The sequence below is a fragment of the Micromys minutus genome (genome assembly GCF_963924665.1).
Source record: "Micromys minutus genome assembly, chromosome: 17".
Lineage (NCBI taxonomy): Eukaryota > Metazoa > Chordata > Mammalia > Rodentia > Muridae > Micromys > Micromys minutus.
Genome location: NC_137952.1, coordinates 10,425,261 through 10,442,066, shown reverse-complemented (window position 1 = coordinate 10,442,066; position 16,806 = coordinate 10,425,261). Strand labels below are relative to the sequence as shown.

At 42.9% G+C, this 16,806-nt stretch overlaps 1 protein-coding gene across 2 annotated transcripts in view; it reads left to right on the top strand.

Moving 5' to 3' along the window:
• Positions 1 to 16,605, top strand: part of IFTAP (intraflagellar transport associated protein) — a 71,629-nt gene extending 55,024 nt beyond the window's left edge. For both annotated transcript variants that reach the window (XM_080931720.1, XM_080931719.1), the window contains 2 exons: positions 7,126 to 7,265; positions 15,902 to 16,605. In XM_080931720.1, coding sequence (XP_080787846.1) covers positions 7,126 to 7,265; positions 15,902 to 16,066 — 305 coding nt within the window. In that variant the 3' untranslated portion in view covers positions 16,067 to 16,605. The remainder of the gene's footprint in view (positions 1 to 7,125; positions 7,266 to 15,901) is intronic.
• Positions 16,606 to 16,806: the final 201 nt, after the last annotated feature.

Below are 16,806 nucleotides of genomic sequence, written 5' to 3'. Positions count from 1 at the left end.
CAGTTACCTGCTTTATTTCCTTTAAAAAGTTGAATAAAAGATCTCACTAGTATCATGTTTCCAGAAAAGAGATAGCAAAGGTGTTGCCTGTGGGGATAAACAGTTCTGGAGGCTGAAGCAAGCCTCTGTGGACTTGGATAAGGGAGTTAGGACCGCCTCCTGTGTGAATGTGTGGACTGATGGCTGACAGTCCACTCTGTCCGTACTGACTCACTCTCATCACCAGAAGACCACCAGGCTTTCCCGGTTTTCATAATGTACAATCTGGGTCACTTGAGAAGAAGAAAGAAATTAAATACTTAGTGCCAAGGTGAATTTCAGCATGTGGCCCAATTCGTATTGCACTTCAGGAATGTGAGCAGAAGGCCGATATTTATATCAGATGGGAAATGTGACATTTTAAATAGGCAAGTTGCTCATATAATTTTGGCAGCTGGGAAGTTTACTGATTAGATTCTGTTGTTATTGTTTAAGCAACAGATTTGCCCATGGCAACAAGGAGGCATATTTTGTATTGTTTTTTTTTGCCATTGATTTTGGTTGTTCACTGTATTCCTGGTCACAAATATTCTCTAAGATTCAAGAGCACAGTTCCTCTCCAGCATTTGCCTTATCATTTTGACAGCCAAGGAGTAGCACTTTTGGCAGAACTCACACAACACAGTCATGAGTAGCCTGAGAGTAACGTTCCCTGTGAGATCGGTACCCTGCATTCATTTGACATCAAATTAGCATATTTTCCACTTTTGAATTCAAGACAGAGTAGTTAACCTGGTGACTGCCCTGCCTCAGACAAGATGGCTCAGATTGCTATTCAGCAAAACTATGATTTGGGCTAGCATAGTCTAGGAAGACTTGTATGTATGTATGTATGTATTATGTATGTATGTATGCATGCATGCATGCATGTATGTATGTATTTATGTATGTATGTATACATGTACGCAGGTATGTATTTGTTCTCTCAGTTTCAGTGTGGCTCGCTGGAGAGACTGGTTGTTGGAGGTCCAGTTCTCAAGTCATACCCATCGACAGGTCTCTTACAGTGGGTGTGTTTATACTGTAGTTCATTGTGTTCGATGAGAATGGGCACTGGTTCCTCCTCAATAGTTGCAGCCCTATTTGATTTTTAAATTAAAAAATGTTTTTTTAATAAGATTATAATTACATCATTTCTCCTTCCCATTTCATTCTTCCACACACTCCCATATACCCCCCTTGCTTGCTTTAAAGTTCATAGCCTTTTTCATTAGTTGATGTTATAAACGTATAGGTGTACATATGTGTATGTATATTTATATATTTCTCAACACATGAGTATAACCTGCTCTGTCTGTTATCCTACTTGAAAGTGTTTTCAGGGCCGACCCTTTGGTATTTGATAACCAAATGTTGTGTTCTTGTGCTCTCAGCACCCTTTGGTTGTCTATGGCTATTGTGTAGGTGGGGTCAAGGCTCATGGTCTCTCTTTGGCACGCCTATTGTTGTCTTTGTTCCGTTTGTACTTAGAAACTTATGTTGCTGAAATTTTATGGGTGTAACTTCTGATGTTACTAGGAGACACACTCTTGCGCAGTCTCTGGTCCTCTGGCTCTTATGATCTTTCTGCATTCTCCACTGCAGTGTTCCCTGAGCCTTAGGTGTGTGGATGTTTTGTAGAAGTGTCTGTTGTAGTTAAGATTTCTGTGGTTGTGAAGAGGCATCATGACCATGGCAACCCTTATAAAGAAATCGTTTGGCTTACAGTTTCAAAGGTTCAGTCATTATCATCACAGCAGGAAGCATGGTGGTGTGCCGGCAGACATGGTGCTGGAGAAGGAGCTGAGATTTCCACATCTTCATCTGTAGACAGTAGAAGTGAAAGTGATACTGGCCTGGCTTCAGCATCTGAGACCACAAAGCCTGCCCCCTAGTGGCATGCCTCCTCCAACAAGGACACTCTCTGTGGGCCTATGGGGCCCATTTGTATTCAAACCACCACAATATCCAATGGGACTAGGCCCCACAACCCTGCAATTTGATTAGTTGTGGTTTTCTGTACTGTTCTTCATCTGACAGTTTCCTTGATGAAGGGTGAGGACTTCACTTACCTGGCTGGAAACTGAAGAAACATGGTCTGGCTAGGGTGAGAAGTTGGATCCCTAGTCAGTTCTCAATATCCTCAGCACTTGTAGTTAATTTTGGTTATTTTGAGTGTGTGCATGCAAATGAGGACATTAGTCATTTTTAAAACGTCTTTGTTTCATCTGCAACATCAAGCAAGTTTAGGAAGCCTATAAATGATCAATGATGCTTACTAAACAAATATTTAATAAGTATAGCTTGTACATGGAACATAATTGAAGACTAAAACACTAGACTTTTGTTCTCATGTGACTGATGGTTTATTGGAGGAATTAGGTTATCAACTATAGAATTCCACATATATCATTATAAATTGTTCTAGTTCTCAAGGGAACACAGGACGGAGGAACTCTCTAAGTGCATGTGACCTGCAAGGTGAGAACAGTTACCTAAATGAAGAACCCAAGTTGAGGGTGAAGAGAAAGGAGAGCATAGGAACGGTGTAAAGCAGGGCTTTTTGAAACCTTCTCATCCCAGGATTTCTTTTCACAGAAGGAAATTTTATGCAGCCCTAAGTATGTGCACATAAAGAAGATATGCAAGTCACAAAGAAGCTTATCTAGCTACATTTTTTCATCATACAAAGAGCTTTATCATTTACGAAAGATACAAAATTATAATTAACAATTAACATATACTTGGATAAATGAAAAGCTTAAATATTGGGTGAGTGTTTGATGCTGTGGCATGTAGGACCTCTTTGTTGATTTTCAGGGTAGATGGACATTTGATTCTATAGTTGCCAGTGCTATACGTTCCTCTTCTCACAGTTACGTAGAACAAAGTGGCAGAGCTACATTGAGGGCCACTTCAGAATTCGTTGAAATTCATTTCTAATAACAAGCCAAAATATGTTTAATGAATTTTAAACAATGAAATGGAAGTCAGCAACTCAAACAGCTGTTTTTAAAGTCAGCTATTCTAGCATGATCCAATAAACTCAAAGACAAACTAATTTGCTGCTTAAAAGCTGAGGAATATGTTGTTTATAGTTAAGCTGTTATGGTTTCATAAGAGCTAGGAACTGTGTGTATGTAGGGAAAACAGTGACGTTCATAATATCTAGTAGTCTGTAGTCTCAGCTGAGGTGCTTTGGGTAGTGTTGTTTTTTATTATTTTTTATTAAATATTATTTATTTAAACAAGTAAACTGTAGCTATCTTCAGATCTTCAGACACACACCAGAAGAATGTATCAGATCCCTTTACAGATGGTTGTGAGCCATGATGTGGTTGCTGGGAATTGAACTCGGAACCTCTGGAAGAACAGTCAGTGCTCATAACCACTGAGCCATCACTCCAGTCCTTGGGAAGTGTTCTTGGAGACTGAGGGTTGATAGCACACATGGTATTTAGCGTACACGCAGTGTGCTCAGACCAGTGCTATGGTGATGTTGCACAATTCAACACAGGTGAGTGCCAGGAATACCTTGGAATTTGGCCAAACTTTTGGTTATTGTTTCATAAAACCCCTTTTCTGTTGCCAAACTTTTCACACTTCTCACCTTTGGTCACATGACTTCATTAGGGTTGCAGCCCACAGTTTAAGCTGCTGTGACATAAATGATAGTCCCAAGCTTGCAGAAGATGGCATGCTCCAACCAGCTTGAAGTATCCTGTTTTTGATAGTTTCAGTATTTACTAAAACCACTAAGGATGAAGACAAGTCTTTGCCTTACAATGGTCCTCTATTTCTACTATTCTAGTTTTTATATTTGTTAACTGATCCATCTATGAAGGTATAATTGGGAAGCCATGTTAACCAAAGGAAAAACTTACTCTTGAGTACTTATTGCATAAAGAAATATTTATATTCTTCCTGAGAAGGGACTAAAATAGGGAAGCTAATTATTCCTTCCTTCCTTCTTTCCTTTCTCCCTTCCTGCCTTCTTCCTCCTTCCCTCCCTCCCTTCCTTTTTTTGTTTATCTTAAAGAATTCACTCAAGGAAAGGAGAGTTTTCCCATTCAGATAGATTGGGGAAAGAAACTAGGTGTATGTGTACCAGTTTCTTTGTTGTGCGGTTCATGCTGTTGGGAGCTTTGTGTTTTGTTTTCTGTGTGTGTGCAACTCTCTCAGGGTAGGCATGTCTTGAGGCTAAAGCTTCCAATTGAGGGGTTTTTCACTGTACACACACATCACATTCATTTCCTGCTTCCAAGTACGGTTTAGAATTCACCATGCCCAAGTTACTGTGCTGACTTCTAGCAGTATGAATTCTTGAACTTTGTCTTACCCCAGAGAAAAGATGGCAGCAAGTTAAGGTGCTGAGGATGTGGAGTCTTTGCTTTGAAATAATTGTTCTCATGGCAGTAGAATTGTTACAAAAGAAGTCATTTTTGTTGTTGCTGTTGGAAGTCTTGCTTTGGATGAAAACAGATTAGGGCTCCATAAAGGACCCCCACACCTGCCCTGCTTTCCACATCTTTTGTTGGACAGAACCTTAATATAAGCCAGGAGAGCAGAACTGATTCTCATTTCACATCAGAACTAGTGTTTGCACCAACAGCCAGTTGGCCAGAGAGATGTTGTTCCTCACATTGAGAAGCATAAGCCTTTTCTTTGTTGCTTGTTGGCAGGTCCTCACCAGCCTTGGACCTATCCTATGCTCTTACACGAGGGAGCTCAGTGTAGGAGTTTGGCTTTGAACTTTTAAGAAATTACATTAGGAGGCCAGTTTCTCTCCCACTGTTACTGAGTTTAATAAACATGTTGCATTCTCGGCATCACATGTTTGGAAAATGTACTTAGTGCTGCCTGCTACAATTGGAGCTACAGGTGACACTTCTTGGCCCTGAGCATAGTCATTCCATATAATGAAGCAAAATTAAATACGTAATAAAAATGTTTGTTTAACACTGTTTGGCTGAGGTCTGGGCAGACTGCCGACTTTGCCTTTCTAACTGCGGGATCCTAAGTGAGATCTCTCTCAGTGTGTAGAGCTCATTGCCTAGAACACTGAGAAAAGAGAGCACTGTTGAGAGGGTTAGCCGTGCAGGCACCTGTAAATACTGGACACTGTATACAGAAGGTCAGGAAATTGAACGGAGGTGTGTAGCAATGGGGGATGGGGAACTAGCGGTAGCCACTAGCAAGTCCCAGATGCCAGGAAAGCAAGAGGCTCCCAGGACCCAACAGGGATGAGAGTAACTGAAATGCCCGTCAAAGGGGGGGAGGGGAACCTGTAAAGACCATATCCACAGGTTATACAAGGCCCACAGTTGGGGAATGGGGCCACCCACCCTTCTCAAAATTTTTACCCAGAATTGCTTCTGTCTAAAGGAAATGTAGGGACAAAGAGTGGAACAGAGACTGAAGGACAGGTCATCCAGAGACTTCCCCATCTGGGGATCCATCCATATGCAGCCACCAAATCCAGTCACTATTGTTGATGCCAAGAATTTCTTGCTGACAGGAGCCTGATATGGATGCCTCCTGACAGGCTTTGCCAGAGCCTGACAAGTAGAGAGTTGGAGGTTTACAGTCAACCATTGGACTGAGCATAGAGACCCCAATGGAGGAGTTAAAGAAAGGACTGAAGGAGCTGAAGGGGTTTGCAACCCCATAGGAAGAACAACAATATCAGCAAACTAGACTCCCACCCAGAACTCCCAGGGACTAAGCTACCAACCAAAAAGTACACATGGAGGGACCCATGGCTCTAGCTGCATATGTTACAGAGGATGGCATTGTCTGGCATGAATAGGAGGAGGAGCCCTCGGTCTTGTGAAGGCTCATTTCCTCCAGTGTATGGGAATGCCAGGGAGGTGAGGTGGGAATGGGTGGTTGGGAGGGGTAGCATCCTCATAGAAGTAGGAGGAGGGGGAGTGGAAAAGGGGAGAACCCAAAAAGGGGATAACATTTGAAACGTAAATACATAAAATATCTAATAAAAATACCGGACACTTGAGGGTCAGTGTTTTTATTTCTTTTATTTTATACTTGTTAACAAGACGATGTTCTAAAATTCTACTAATTGAGCCCAGTAGGACTTCTTTCTTCACCGTCTCCCCACCACGACCCTCCCCCCATTCCCAGCAGGTCTGGTTTATTTCTGTGGGTGTGATGGCTATGGAGGTGAAGGATAGACTTGAGAACAGTCTCGGTTTAAAGCTCAGACCTGCAGCGCTATCTTCCTACACATGCTGCCTCTGCCATTAGCCCAGATACGTGTGCTGCTAATTCATCTCATCTACTGAGAACCTAATGAGGATCATCCTTGAGAAGCGGCCAGTAATAGCATCTTGTTGCAAGTTACTGGCTAGTGAGGAGCTCTCAGTGGCTTCTCAGGAGTTCTGGAAGTTTAGACCGAGGCGGGAAGGCAAGGTCTTCAGTGTGTCTGCTTGCTTACCTCAAAGGCTCAGAAGTTAACTGGCATCTCTGATACATTCACGAGGTGTCACACATGTGAAAACAAGTCAGTACAACCACTTTCAATAAATCTGCGGGGAAACTAAGGTTGGTTATTGAATTCTTGTGATTGTGCTAAACAAGCAGGAAACATGTTGTTTGCAAGTGTGGAAAATGAGCCTGTGCATTTTTCATATGACAGAGTATTTCATTTTTCTGCTGAAAGTTAAAGTACTTTCCTTCTGGCATCCTCATTTTGTAATACATATATTTTTGAAATACTGCTGCCTTGTTGCAGAATGAAGTCTGCACTCCATTTTCTTTCTCTTCACCCCCTCAGGAAACTATGGGAAAATGAGGCAAAAGTAACATCTTCTTGCCCTGTTTTCCTGAGCAGTGGAAATGGAGTCAGGCAGGGGAAGCCTATTATGTCACTCCCTTTGTCCCCTTCACCCCCGGGTGGACTGTACCCCACAGGTGCCTTCTGTTTTATAGAAAGGGACCCTCTTGAGTCGAGTTCACAGATGAAGACAGGCATTGTGCTAGGGGTCAGCTTCCTCTGAGCACCCTGGCCTGTTTTGACCGGTTTTAGATTACCTGGGGAAGATGATGACCTTTCACAAGAGATCATCTGAAATGTTCTGTATCCGACAGATCGGCTGCTACTTCCAGGAGAGGTGGAACAGGACCTAAGCACCAGTGCTCCTGCATATGTTCCTTCTGTGCACCTGCCTCTCACCTCTGAGGTGAAGTCAAAGCCGGCTGCGGGAAGAACTCAGAAGCCACCTGAAGAGGTGCTGTCGCGGGGGGGGGGGGGGGGGGGGGGGAGGGTTCTGCCGTGATAGCACCTGGGTGTTGTTCTTTCGGGGAGCCTCTGTATTTGCACTTTTGTAGTTTTCCCTGGTGCAGGATAATTTGAAATTCATGTTGCATAGCTGGTCTTCCACTCACATCTGATTTATACAGAGCAGTGGCGTTTGCACGTTGTACGTCACAGTGCCTCTGCATACGGACTGCTCAGCAGATGAAGTGCAGTTCCCTTCTCTCTTCTGGTCTGGTCTGGTCTGGCCATAGCTATTGTTCCCACAGGCCTGTACACCTTTGCATTATGTAAGGTGAGGCCAGGCTGGAACAGAGAATCCCAGTCTGAAATCTGTGTCTGAAAAGAAGTAGACTTTTTTTTTTTTTTTTAATTTAAAAATCTGCAGAGAGTTCCTACAGTGAACAGGCCTGCTCACCAGAGATCACAGGCTCTGACTTAAATCTATTGACAACTGCTTAGTAGTTGTTCACATCTAGGCACATGGAAGGCTGGGAAATGTCACCTGCCCATAGATTTCGGGGTGGGGGGAACTAAATCTCTGTTTATAGCTTATTCTCCCTAAAGCATCACTTGAGAACCATTTTTCTGCCATTTTACAGCTCTTCTATGAAGATTAAACAACCACACAGTTGGTGGTGCTGGGAAGTAACCCCTTACCCTGTTTAATACATGGGGGCAGAACACAGGAGGTGGCTAAGGACTTTATTAGTGCTTTCTATTAAAACTCCCTAGGGGTACTCTGATTTACTTAATCATTCAGATGCTCTTATAACTGCATTTTCAGCTATGGAATCATTTAATCAGAGATAGCATATACATTTCAGTCTTAAATGCTCCTTTTCCGTAGAGTACTTTGGTTTACTATATTGAAAAGTATACCCAGGGTGCTTGCATGCTTGCATTGAATTTCCAGATTGCTTACTAGACAAATCAGCCAGGACAGCCGCTTTCCAATATGCTCTTTGAATTATAGATTGCCTGCTCTGAGCTGTGAGAAGCTAACATTACAAGGCTTCCCCAGCAGAAGCCTGTTTCACTTTAAGGCTTGTTTATATACTTGGTCAGTTGTGGCCATGGAAGTTACTGGGCCAGACACTTGGTATGGCACCTGGTGCTTTAAGAAATGCAGTCACTTTTAAGTGAGTTATAAAATATATATATTCTGGGACAGTAATAGAAATTATTATAAATTAGTTTCAGTTAGTAATGAAACTCAAATTACAACAGTGAGTTTGATACCCAAGGCTTTGCACAAAATAGGCAAACATTCATTTCCCCCATTTTAAAAGCATTTCTTTTGAGATTCTCATGAAATATGTTCTTATTAAATTCACCCCCAATTTCTGACTTCTTCTAATAAACCCCTACCTTCTTAGCCACTCCCCCAGGCTTTGTATAATCCATTCACTAAAAGAAACCTTGCTGTGTATAAGTCTGTTGCTGAGCTCAGGCCAGCAGCGACCGTGCCTCCCCATCTCACGTCCGAGGGGGCTATGTTAGTACCACTGAGGCCAGCTTATGCTGAACTTTTTTAAAGGACTGTACGTGTGCTAACAGAAAATATGAACATTTAAAAACATTGGAGTCAGGGGCTGGAGAGATGGCTCAACGGTTAAGAGCACTGACCCTCCAGCAGTCCTGAGTTCAAATCCCAGCAACCACATGCATCTATAATGGGATCTTATACCCTCTTCTGGTGTGTCTGAAGACAGCTACAGTGTACTGATTTAGATAATAAATAAATCTTTAAAAAAAGGTTGGAGTCAAATGAATATGAGCAACATTTGTGTTGTCAGGCTCCAGAGCTGCCCGTGAATAGCTTTTGCTGTCATTGGACTCCCTAGGCCGACACTTTGTATGTAAGCTTCATTACTTTCTGTTTGCTTTGTTTGCTGTTGTGGCTCATAAGGTGGCACAGGTCTTCCTTCAACTTACTCATTCTCCTGCTGATTAGCACTAAGATGGTAGGTATGTGCCACCACACCCAGTTGGGAATTTTAGGTCTAATCATTTGTTTGAGAGTAATTTTAGAACTGTCTGACATCATAACACTGAACTAACTCTGCCTTGGTTTAATAGCACAAATATTTTAAGCACATAAATCATTAAAAGATTCTAATCATCTTCTCCAGCAAAAGGGTCTTGTGAGGGACCATCAAGGAGGGTTTGAGGCCTGGAGCTGGTGGCTGCTTTCAGTGGCTTCAGTCTGGAAGCTGAGTGCGCTGCTATGCGCCTTCCTTCCTCCCTCATAATTGCCTTTTCAGATCCCACAACTCTGGTATGGATTGCGCCTGTTTGACCCCTTGTCCCTACCAATTTTATTACTGGCTTATGTATGTGTATTTTCCCCTTTGAGAGAGGGGTAGCTTTTCAGATCTCTAATATTTGCCAATAAACTTTTGCCTTGATTCCTCAGTTTTGATAAATTTTGGAGGTTTTGAACTGCTTCTAGAACAAGAAGAGTTTATACTATTGTGAGGGAAATTGTGGTTCCCTGGAGAGACAACCAGGGCAGAGTTCAGTAGGAAACTTGAGGTCCTATGTTTTCCGTTTCCCAATGGGATCTGAATACTTCCCCACCAAGCTAGTTTATTTACCACACCACTTTCTTCTAGCCTGTAGCTAAATGCTACCATTATTGATTTGAGCATTAGTTTGTGTTCCTTAATTCCCCCATGTGGTATTTTGAATGAAAACAGCTTCTCCTTTAGCAGTGTCTCTGTAAGAATCAGCACATGAGCAATTTTAAGGAAACTCAAAGTTTCCTAATAGTACACAAATTCTATTCCCTTAGTGGTCACAAAAATTTTTCAATTAGACTTGAAATTAGACATCTGAAATCCACACATTTCTCCAGCTCCTTAGGCAAAAAATAACAAGTTAATAACTTAATTCACACTTGTTTTTTGTTTAGCAGCAGGGGACTTGGCATTGTATAGCAGTGATTCTTCTCTGAAATAAACCAGAATTTCAATTTGTAGTTGAAACTTTGGAGCCACATAACTTAAGATCCTGATGTAAACCCACCTAGAAAGAAGGAGGCTTCTAGGCTAGCATAGTAGTCAGCACCTAGAACATGGAATAAGAATGCTGTCAGCACCTAGAACATGGAATAAGCACTCAGTCAGCACCTAGAACATGGAATAGGGATGCTGTCAGCACCTAGAACATGGAATAGGCACGAAGTCAGCACCTAGAACATGGAATAGGGATGCTGTCAGCACCTAGAACATGGAATAGGCATGCAGTCAGCACCTAGAACATGGAATAGGCACTCAGTCGGCACCTAGAACATGGAATAGGCACTCAGTCAGCACCTGGGACATGGAATAGGCACTCAGTCAGCACCTGGGACATGGAATAGGCACTCAGTCAGCACCTGGGACATGGAATAGGCACTCAGTCAGCACCTGGGACATGGAATAGGCACTCAGTCAGCACCTGAAACATGGAATAGGCACTCAGTCAGCACCTAGGACATGGAATAGGCAAGCAGGCTCACTGTATCTAAAGGGGCATCGTTTCAGACTGCCACCGGGATGCTTTCTGAATGGTGTGATATACATAATTCTACTTGGAATTATTTATCCCGGCCTCATCATTCATTCCTGCATGTTTTTATAAGTTTAATTCACTGTAACATAAATATCAGAATGAGCTCAGAACCAAGCATAGACATGCAACAAATATTTACTAAATAAACCTGTTACTGTATTTGTCTACTTCTTTCTAATCCTTCTAGCATCGGGGCAAGTGAGTTCCTTGCCACCTGTCCCAATCTCAGGATTCTTGAATAAAACAGACACACACACACACACACACACACACACACACACACACACACACACACACAGCCTTCTATTTTAATGTGCCTTAAACACACAAAGGCTGAGCCACTCCAAACCTTCCACACTGGTAATGCCCTCCCTCTGATACCTGAGTTATTAGTTACTAAAATCTATATTCCATCTTTGCTACTCTAGACCCAAATGGGGTGGTGCAGCCTAGGGCTGTCTTTCCCCAGCTCTTAGATGGCTGGGGTTCTGTCACCTTCGGCTCTACAGCATGCATCCCATTCCTTCCCTGGCAATGGAAATTCTCCTCTCTCTGCTGCATTCCTTACTAGGAACCTAAAGGTCATTCTGCCTCTGTCTCCCTGCCCATTTATCTACCCACCAAAGCCAACTGGGGACGGCGTCTTACAGGATATGTGGGTTCTTGTGTAGTTTTAGGAGCTGAATTAACACAAGTATCATTAGAACCAATCCACAACACAAACCAATTCTTACTCCTAACTGGGAGCTACTTTGTGATGCAGTCACATGATTGAGGTCTGTCATGGTCTGGATCTGACCTGTCCCCACAGACTCATGACTTTATATATAGTCCCCAACTGGTGGGACTATATTCGGGGACTCTTTTGGAGGTTGAGCTCTTGCTGGATGTGAATTATTAGAGGCCTATAGCCTGGCTTTCCCACCTGTCCTGTGTTATCTGCTTTGTGTTTGCTGATGGGAACATGCAGTTGTAATATGTCCCCACGTGATGCCACCAAGAGCTGGGGTTGATCTTTTCTTGCTGTGTTTCTTTCTTCCCTTTGGAACTGGCATGTTTATTCTGACATTGCTGAAGTATGTGACATCTTAGATTTACAGGGGCTTGTGGTGTAGAAGTTGTCTGAGTCTCAGAAGAGACTGCATTGGATGCTTGATTGGTTACTGAACTGCTAAGGATTATTGGACTTTTGAAATTGAGCTGCATTCATTTTACATTATAAAAACAGTCATGAGCCTGTGGGGACAGGGTGAAAATGTCCTGGTATGAATGTAAAATGTACCACATAGATTTATGTCTGAACCCTTGGTCTCCAGCTAGTGACACTGTTTTGAGAAGCTGTGGAACCTTTAGAAGGTGGAAGGAAGTGTGGTCACTGGAGGTGGGCCTCAAGATTTTAAACCCTGCCCCACATCATGTCCTTGCCATGCTTCCTGGTCTCTGTAGATGTGAGGAAGTGTCTGTCACGTGCTCCCATCACCATGGAGCTACCCTCTGTCATGCCTTCCTCACCCTGATAGGCTGTACCCCTCAATGTTTGAGCCAAAATGCAGGTCTCCCCCTTTGGTTGATTTTGTCAGGTCTTTGCTCCCAGCGATCCAAAATGTAATGAGTACAGTGCTTTTGTCCCTTTCTCTTCATTGGTTCCTTTCTCACAACATTTCACATGTACAGATCTCTCCTCCCGCCTTTGATAAACAGGGAACAAGAGACAACCTCCTGTCCCTACACCTCTCTTGGGCTGGGCTCAGTTTCTCTTCCTCTTTCCCACTCAAATCTGTTAGTGCTTCCAGTTGAATTCCCTCTCGTTTCTACCCAAGTTCATCCGGGCCTCTGGTTCTTCTCTCTTTCCTCTTCCAGTGAGCTGCTGCCTTGGCTTTAGTTGAGTTCCTGAAAGTGTTCAGACTCTCACCGTTTCTTTATCATTTTTGCTCAAGTCTTTAGAAAATACTGGTTTTTGAGTTCTGACCTCCGCAGCCTACCCAAAACCTTTAACAGACTGGGCTTGATTTGTTTTTAAGTAAATGGAAAATATTCAAGTAACTTTACCAAGTAGTGATTTGTAAACATAACAAAAATGCTAATTATTATTTGCATCCCACCTGCAGTCTCTTTCCCTCCTCCTCCCAGTCCTTCTCCCCAAGCTCTCCTCTGCCATCAGTGACCACTCTTCCTGAAATGCAAATACAGAGACTATCCAGTACAAAATCATCAAAACCCCACGCTTCCTCTGTCTTGCTTCAGAAAAGGGCAGGTCTCCCTAAGATTTCAACCAGACCTGGCATATTAAGTTGAAATTCCTCTAGGCACCTCCCCTCATATTAAGGTTAGATAAGGCAACTCAGTATGAGGAAAATGGTCTCAAAAATAGGCAACAGGGGCAAAGACACCCCTGTTCCCACGGTTAGGCATTTCATAAGAAGACCGAGCTACACAAGTCTGTCATATGTGCAGAGGGTCTGTATGAGCCCTGTGCAGGTTCCCTGATTGTCAGCTTAGTCTCCGTGAGCCCTTATAAGCCCAGGTTAGTTGATTCTGTGGGTTTTCTTGTGGTGTACTTTGACCTTTCTGGCTCCTACAACCCTTCCTTCCATCTTGCACACGATTCTCCAAGCTCTGCTTAATGTTTGGCCACAGGCATCTGAATCCGTTTTCATTAGGTGTCGGAATGGTGTCAGTTGGGCTAGGCACCAGTCTATGAGTATAGCAGAATATTCCCCAACCCCCTCTCCTTTGCCAGTTGTACTTGGTTTTGTCCTATTCTAGGCTATCTAGTATCTAGTCCTGGCCCTCCAGGCAATGTCAGGGGTGGGCTTCCTTTTGTGGTACCCAATACCTAATTCTTAATAAGTGTTTATTGAGTGAACAGGTAAACGGGAGGGGGATGAAAATGTTTATGCAGAAAGTAGGAAGAGCGTGGTGGGTTATCAAAGGGATTTTCATAGCCAAGGGACTTGTTTGATTTGAAGTCATAGGCCAGCTTCCCGGGAAGGCGCATAAAGGCCAGGTGTCTGTATGTGATGACAATGGATGGGTTCAGAGGCTCAGGGTGGGATTCAGGATCCTAGTGTGAGATATATGTGAGATGTCTGCAGCTCAGTAGGTATGGAGTCGCTGTTTCCAGATGAGGACATAAAAAGCTTCAATGATGCCCTGAGATGATACATTCTTATAGCTGGATTTCCTCCACACGTTTGCCAGGATCAGTGAGAATCAGGTGCCTACATAGTTAGGGTAGACTATAGCCTGGTCTGCAGGACTCAGTAAGTCTTCACAGAGGTGGAGGTGGTTTGGACATTTGCATTGTGGACTTGAACATCAAGTGCCACCCTGTGCGCCTGTCTCGTCCCTGGAGCCAATCTTATCAAGTGTTCTCTGTTACCTCGTAGTGAAGATCATCTTAATTACAAAAGCGATCATGGCACATCAGTTGTTTTCTTGTGCAGGCTAATTTGCTCCCTGCATGCAGCTGCTCTTCTGAATGCAGTCTGACCTTTTGCACATATCTCCGAGAGCATTTTCAGTGGTGTCCATGGGAACTGTGCAGCTTTATTCAGAAAAGGTCTCTTCTCTCCAACAGCCAAGGATTGGTTGATTTTGCTTATGTTTTTGAACAAATGTGACTTTATTTGAAGCAGGTCGTCCTGTGTCCAAATGTGGCTATTCTTCTTTACTAGCCTTGGGCATCTTCTGAAGCCTTTCAAAGCTTCATGTCTGGGAGGCCATAGTAGGCACTGGCAGGGCTGATGGAAGGTTACTGTGGACACACATATGATTCCTGATGCTAGGGCAGGCCCAGGATGGAGAATCATTCAATGGCAGCTCTTGCCTTTCCTCATCAGGTACACGGAGGAGAGGAACCAGGCCTCTGAAACTTGTTGGATGGACCACAGCGGCTGATTGTAAGGCCGCAGAGCAATGAGGGGCTGGCAGTCTGCTATTCTATTCGCATGTCATAGCTTACTCCCCACTAAGGCTCTCTGAACATCCACTTCTTTGAATTTCTTTTCACTGTAGTAGCAGCATGTGCCATTTTCACACATGCTGCAGAAGTTCTTTGGGAGATCATCGTCCATGCGAGAATGTTTAAAGCAGACACCAGCTGAAGCTTCTGCATATTTTTCATTGTTGTATAAGTCGTAGTTTTCAATTATGTCTGTGTCAGGTGCAGAGGGAGGCGCTGTGTGTTTTCACTGTTTCACATGGTTTGGGTGGTAATTTTCAGGGGGTGAGTTAATGAAATTTAAGGAATTCTTTTCTGTTTGCTGGAACATATACTATTTTGAAACAAGCAAACATAATGCAAAAGCCAAATTATTCCCCCATGCTGGGGACCAAACATAGGATCTTACATGTGCCAGGCACTTACCCTGTCAGCCGAGCTACACCTTCAGCCCTGGGAAATAGGTCAACCTTTAGAAGTCTTTAAAACTCAGGAATGTGTGTAAACATGTACAAAACTCTCACCTTTCTTTGACTTACAGGTAAAGTATAATGTATTAAAAGGGAGAAATAAGGATGTTGGACCTTTACATTTGATTATACATGTTTTAATTCTTCCTGTTATTGGGCGGGGTTATGTGTATTATCTCAAGTATAGTAAATGTTGAGTGTTTTTAACTTAATTTTTAAAGGTTACTTCCTTATAGGTGTTTTTTAGCTAATGGTGAAAATATTGGTCACAACCTTAAGGTGTATGTTTTGTAGTTTAATGGAGCATCTACCTTTTCCATACGCCTCTGTTGCTGGCACTACAGTATGACCAAGAATGAAATCAATGTCTGCAAAGCAGACCTGATTCTTGCCTTGGGGGCAGAATGAGTTAATGATACTCATTCAGATACAGCATGATACAAATGGGGCATATTAAGAGGCTTAAATTAGGTCGAATTGAATAATTGAATTTATTTCTTTACTTAAAAACAGCTTAATCAGCTGAGAATGCTGAAAGTCTAAAAAAGGCTTCATTAACTATTAATAGGCTGTTTATGTTTTCAACTTCATCTTCACTTCAGTGACTGTGTTTCTTTCTGCCTCTGGTACCTTTTATAGATACTTGGAGATGAAGTTCAGCCCTTCTTTCTTGATGAAGATTTTGATTATGACAATGTGACTCTCACTCCCAAGTTTACTGCTGGAGACCTAGCAAGCATCCAAGAGTTGTCCAAGCAAAAGACAGTGGATAGCAGTCCACACTTGCAGGAACTCCATGACTGATTCACCAGATGTCTCTGTGTTAAACTCTATTTTGTTCAGACTCAAGTAACGTTAGAATAAAGCACGTGCCAACCGATTCCCTTTGTGGAAATTTACATGGCTGCATTCATTTGTCACCGTTGTTTACCACCAGGACACAGATTAACCAAGACTGAAGAGATCATTTCTTTTCTGAATTCTCTTCTATTCCATAGCCTTGTCCCATGACTGGTTGGGAAGATGGGAGAGGGAAACGGGTCAGGAAATAGGAGCTGCTGAATTTGCAGATGATGAGGGCACCATACAAGGGTGTGCGTGTGCTGTGCTGAAGACGGAGTGTGAGTGCTTTGTACTAGAACTGAGGCACACTCACACTCTCCAAACATTACCAGTGCTAATAGAATCACTTATGTATGTAGGCCTTTGGTCCTATGTGTCCAGAGATGGTGGCTTTAGTATGGTTGTGGACAGACTGAGCTTCACTGAAAAGGAAGGCACTGCGGAGCTAATTTTGACGTCACACACAGAATTCAGGGATTAAAAAATTGACCATTAAGTCATGTCTGATGGTTACAAAGTACAGTGAGTAGTCTCTGTCTCCAGAAGTTTAAGAACAGCTAGATAATATAACATGATATGAGGGCTGGTGAGAGGGCTCTGTAGGGGTGTTTGCTTGCCAAACCCGAAGACCTTAGTTTCATCACTGGAACCATGTAGAGAAGAATAGAGAGAAATGACTCCATAAAGCTGTCCTCTGACCT